This window comes from Gopherus flavomarginatus, chromosome 4, assembly GCF_025201925.1.
Source record: "Gopherus flavomarginatus isolate rGopFla2 chromosome 4, rGopFla2.mat.asm, whole genome shotgun sequence".
NCBI lineage: Eukaryota > Metazoa > Chordata > Testudines > Testudinidae > Gopherus > Gopherus flavomarginatus.
In genome coordinates this window covers 57,006,116-57,011,768 of record NC_066620.1, presented here as the reverse complement: position 1 = coordinate 57,011,768, position 5,653 = coordinate 57,006,116, and the positions used below count along the sequence as shown (strand labels likewise).

The window sequence follows — 5,653 nt, the reverse complement described above, 5'->3', positions numbered from 1 at the left end:
TTTTCTAAAAGATATACTCTGGTTCAAACAGGAATTATTCCAGGGAAGATCTATGGGCTGTTATATAGAAAGAGCAGATCATCACAGATGTCCCTTTGGCCACGGAATCTGTAATCATTTACATAGCACAGCTATGCTGGCAGCTGGCCATCAATGGCTACAGCCAGGACAAATTGCCTATGTAAACAATTCCTTAGTAACCCCCTCAACAAATATTTCTAATAATGCTCTTTATTTACACACAGCTTTTCCATCTGTAGATTTCAGAGTACATTAAAAAGGTAAGCATTATTATTTTAAGTTGGCTCAATTAGGTACAGAGATTTGAAGTTGTTGCACAAGCAGCACCATGGTCTAGTGGATAATTATAGGTCTTCGAACTGATTTCTCAGGAGCTGTTACTAACTCTGCCACCACCTGCATGTGTAGCATTTGGCAAGTCACTTAAAAATGTAGGCCCAGGTTCTCTGTTTAGCAGGACTACCACATGTCACAGCAGAGAAGCAAGGGAGTCATCGGAGACAGTTGTGACTTCTTGATTCCCTGTCTAGTTTTATGCTAGCCCCAACCTCAGTGTAGTTAAGAGCAACCCAGGGATCTCTAAACTATGCCGCATAGCAATAGTCCCCAAAGAGTCATCAGCCCTCCAGGGATTTTTTTGAATGTAGCATGCTACAGACATACTGCCTCCCCTTGGTCCAAGAATAGGATTGCCATAGGAGCTATCTACACTGGCAACAGAGTCATTAGGGGTTCCCCCACAAGAGGGTCATCAAGGCCTCTTTGTGCCAAAAGAGTGGTGGCAAAGCAAAGGGGACAAAGTGCAAGAGAGACTCTAGCCCTTCCTTTATTTCCTCACTCCAGCTGAAAATGAACCTTATGCACAGTCACCCTAGGCCAGGGGTGGCCAAACTGTGGCTTATGAGCCATATGCAGCTTTTACCATTAGAATGCGGCTAGTGGAACTTCCCCCCTCCCCCCAGTTCTCCACCTATTAGACTGAGGGGGGAGCTTGGGACCTCTGCCTTGCAGCAGGGTGGTGGGGTAGGGGCTTCTGCCCAGGGGGGTGGGGGTTGTTTCAAGGCTTCAGCCCAACAGGGCACACCTGCCAGGGTGTGGGGCTTCAATAGCAGCAGGGCTGAAACCCCAAGCCCCATCACGCATCTCCTGCAGGGCTGAAGCCCTGACTTTAAACTTCTGAAGCTTGGTGTATGCGGCTCAGAGGGCCAGTAAGTTTGGCCACCCCTGCCATAGGCCAAGATATGATTTGGGTGGGAAATGTAGCAGAAATAATGTAATCCTGGAGGTTTTTTTCCACTGTTGAAAAGCTCCTCCAGGCCAATTTGGAGGAAAGACAGGTGACAAAATTCCCAGTCACCTCATCTGAGGTAACAGGAACAGTTGGTTGACCTAGCTAGCTGCTATTACAGATCTGTTGTGGGAAATCTTCATTAATTATTGAAGATATTCTGATGTTTTAAAATTTTTAAACTTAGAATTTGCTTTAAGCATAGGTTCAGTTTACACTGGCTTTTCACCTGTGGGAATTTTCCCCATACTTGTTGAACCCCAGTTTAGATTCCAAGACACTAAATCTGAAAATTATATAGTCACATGAAAGCAGGTGAATAGCACTATCAGAGTAAATGGGACTATTCAGATGCTTAAAACTTAGCTAAATGTGTGTTTCTGTGTTTAAGTATTTGCAAGAGGTTAGAGTCTTCTGAAGAGGAATTTTGTAGAGCCTTGCAAAGAAAGTTTACTATCCACCCCTGTTAAGGAGACACTAACTGAAGAAAGATTGGTTTGGTTAACATCTAACCTAATTCATGGGGTGGTATGGCACTTTAGATTTACATAATTTGCTGGTTCAACATTTCAAACTTTTTTTTGTACACTGCTAGAAGGGCAGTTAAGACTTACATTCTCCACCCAACCCCTGCCCCCTCCCCAGCAACATCTGTGCTAAATCAAATTATGACTCAAAGGTAAATTAACACATTTTGTTGACTATTGTTCAAACCTGCTATCTATTTCAATCTTGAGCTGCACTTTATCAAAACAGGTTTCTTGACCTAATTTAGCAACAGAAGCTGCAGATTGGATACTCCAGTACCTCTCCCTTTCCATACTAGAAATGCAACATAGTGGAGGAGTTGGTCCCTGCCTTCAGGAATTTAGAAAACGGCACATAAGGAAAAGCAAGGTACTATAACAAATGATTTATTTTTCTTCTCAAAAAGAAATGTCACAGGTTTTCCAAAACATAGAACCAGGAATTTCCTAAACCTTCTACAGAAGGTTAAATAAAGATGCAAAAAATAAATAAACTAGTGGAATTAAACTGGCTAGTGTGTTTTGTTTTGTTTTGTTATCTTCCTTGCTTGGTCAGCTGAGGATCATAGTCTAGTCTTACTTTAAAAACCGAGCTATATTTTCATCTGATAGGTGTGTGAGTCTTGTAAAACTACTTATTTAAAATAAATAGGTAAAATAAAGTTTTATTATTGCACTTAATTTCATCCTCAAGCGAGAGAACAGTTTTGTATGCATCATGGTAATTTGTTACACACACTTTCACTGTATTCAAATAACCCTTATATGTATCTCAAGGGGGGAGGAGAGTGGAACTGCCCAGAAATATTGGGTCTTCTGTACACTCCTAAATTTGTTGATATTGAGTGTCATCTTAACTATGAAATAATCTGAAGTCTTACACATTTCAGAAGACTGTTTCATTTAATTACACTGAGGAGATAACATTGCACATGGTACTCTCTCTCTTTCCAATACTGTTTATTCATTTACTGACCCTATATTACACAAACCAGTGACCTGGGTGTGACTCCCTCTCTCCCGTCTGGCAGCAAGGAGTTTTAGGAACCTCTTAGGGTTCAGTGAAAGACAGGCATTCTGCAACATGTTATTCAACGGCTGCTGCTAGGAAACTTAGGAAGAGAGGTGAGAGAGAATTGGATTTTAAAAGTTCTAGGATTACGGTAACCTCCAGCTTCCCTCTTGGTTAGTTTTACCAGTGATGCTCTCAGTTGCTTTGTGCAAACAAGATACGGCGTTGTGCGAGTCACTCCCCTTTGGGATTTTTTACTCGTAGCCTAATAGGCAAACAAGTGTTGTTTATCTGTAAGTTATTTAAAAATAAGGAAACTAAGAAATTGCTTTCTACTTCTTTCACAGTCATTAGCACGGACTTAATTCTTGCCATATCTCCCTTTCCTGCGTAAAATAGGTTGGATTAGGTGAAGGTTATCTGGCTGATAAAATTACACCACGTAGGTGGTTGGTTAGCAGTTTTGTTTGCCAGACACCTGAGCTCACAAATAAATGCTCTTTTCCTAAGGGACCTGTGCCTTACAAGACATATTTCTATCACTCTAAAAGATACACCCGAAATTCGCCGTTTTCAAAACTCCATGATTACAAAAAGTTACTTAAAAGTGTAACTTTTACACGTCTTTCTTTTTGCTTTCCCCCACCCCCGCGCGGATCTTGAATAGTTTCTTCAGATTCCTCTGAAGGCACTTAGGGTGCTCTCCTCCCACTCTGAACTGGACTCGGAATAGCCGCTGGTGTCGTCTGCATCAGAGACGGGCGAATATTGTCCACACATAGTCTGCGGCGTTTGGACATGAGGACCACACAGCTTCCCCCTGCCGCCCTGTCTACTAGCCCCGGCTGAAAGGGGCAGAGAGGGCACTAGAAAATTCATTTCAGATCCGATAGCCCTATTCGGAGGGACGCTCTCAAAATCCACCCGGAGCCCAGGCTGTAAGGGCATTGTGGAGGGCCACTTGTACGGACCCGCGTTTTCCTCCTTTATTTGAATGATCTGGGCTACTCCCGACAGCGCGTAATGAGGTTGCTGATCCTCCAGAGCCTTTACGCTAGTGCTTGGACGGTTGCTGGGAAAATGAGGCTGGGTAGCGTAGGCAACCCCTGAAGGGCCCCCGGGGGCCTGGTAGTAATGGTGCGGCTCTGTAGTTGAGGTGTGCTGCTCAATGCCCACCGCTGGATGTGCATTTTTGGCAGGAGCCTTGTGGCTAGGGAAAGGCTCTGCAGCTGCTGGACTGCTGCAAGGTTTCCCTCGCTGCCGCCGGGATTTGGCACGTCTGTTCTGGAACCAGACCTGGGAAGAGATCAGTTATTAGCCGTAGGGATGTGGACATGTGTCACCATCACCATGCAGTGTTATGAAGCCTAGTGACCTGCGACTGAGAGCTGGCAGGATCAGCCCCATCGAAAAAGCATGTTCGCCGCTGCAAAGAGCTGGTTATCTGGGGGGTTAGGGTCTGGCCTGATGGCTAATGATCGAGCAATTTTGTTCTGAGAAGGGAGCAGCGTGGCAAGGCGAGGCAAGGAAGCGCGCACACGAAGTGGCTGGGGAGTTTGGAGACGGACAGTTTGCGGGATCCTGGCCTCACTCTTACAAATGACACGAGAGCCCTAGTCTCCTGCTCACCTGGATCCTGGACTCCGGGATCTGGGTCATGTCGGCCAGCTTCTCCCTCAAGTAGATATCGGGGTACATGGTGTTGTTGAAGACCAGCTCAAGCGTCTCCAGCTGAGCCGTGGTGAAGTTGGTCCTTTTCCTGCGCTGAGAGATGGAAGGCACCAGCTCAGCCGCGTCCCGGGGGAACGGGGCAGGCAAGGCAGTGGCCGAGGCGGGCGGGCTGAGAGCCTGGGACAGAGAAGGGCAGCCACCTCCGGCCGCTTCACTCCTGTCTGCAGAGACACAATGCAAGTCAGCCACGGGTGCCTGAGCCGAGCTAGGGCTGGGGCGCAGCGGGGATCCGATGCGCACAGAGCTGGGACCTACCTGTGGAGAAGGCGCTGGAGAAGCGGCCCTCCGGTGGGGCAAGGCCCCCCTCGTGGGCTGCATTTTGGGTGGGATAGAGATCCATGGGGCTCCGCCCAACGTGTGGGATGCACAGCGCTGCTGGGGCTGAGCGGACTGGAGAGACCAGCTTGTTTGGGTTTCCCTGTCCGCTAGGCTGCCTCCCCAAGCTCCTCTTTATAGTGGGAGCACAGAGGCCAGACGCCCCGGGGGTGGATGGAGGTTGGTCTCGGGTGATCAAAGGCTTCCCAAGCCAGCCGATCTCTTTAGGATGCAGGCGGGGGGCGGCGGGAGAGAGACAGATGATAGTCGCTTCCTTAGGACGGAGATTGACTCAAAAGGAGAAAAGTGCGAACCTATGGTGCGCCCATCCCCTGCGAGCTTTATTCCTAGGGGTCTTCTGAGCAATCCAAGCTGCTAACACTAACGCTAGCGTGTGAGCAGGAGGAATGGGCGCCTGGACATGGACAGGTCAAGAGAGAGAGAGGTTGAGACACGTAGAGTAACCAGACTGCCCTGTATTCTGCACTCCCGCCAAACGGGACGCTCGGGAAGGGCTGTAGAAGAAAATGTTTCGATCTGGTTTAACACGCAAATGTTTCGGTGGGGGGGGGGGCTTCAGAGGAAATAGACCCCTTCAGCTGGTTTGCTGAACGATCCGAACGTTGATACGTGCCGAAAACAGTCACTCTTAATAAAAGAAACGATTGGAAACCAAGTTCTCCGGGGCGGAAATTCAGAGGGGAAGCTCTGATTTCCGGGTAAGGAATTGTACATGTGAGCTGGCCCTATACAAAACAT

The 5,653-nt window shown here is 47.4% G+C and overlaps 1 protein-coding gene across 1 annotated transcript; it reads right to left on the bottom strand.

Moving 5' to 3' along the window:
• Nucleotides 1–3,520: 3,520 nt before the first annotated feature.
• On the bottom strand, nt 3,521–4,919 carry MIXL1 (Mix paired-like homeobox). The gene is made up of 3 exons (XM_050948618.1): nt 4,831–4,919; nt 4,478–4,790; nt 3,521–4,144 (listed from the first exon to the last, which is right to left on the bottom strand). Exons 1-3 carry the CDS (start codon nt 4,917–4,919, stop codon nt 3,521–3,523), a joined length of 1,026 nt encoding a protein of 341 aa, XP_050804575.1.
• Between the last annotated feature and the right edge of the window lie 734 nt (nt 4,920–5,653).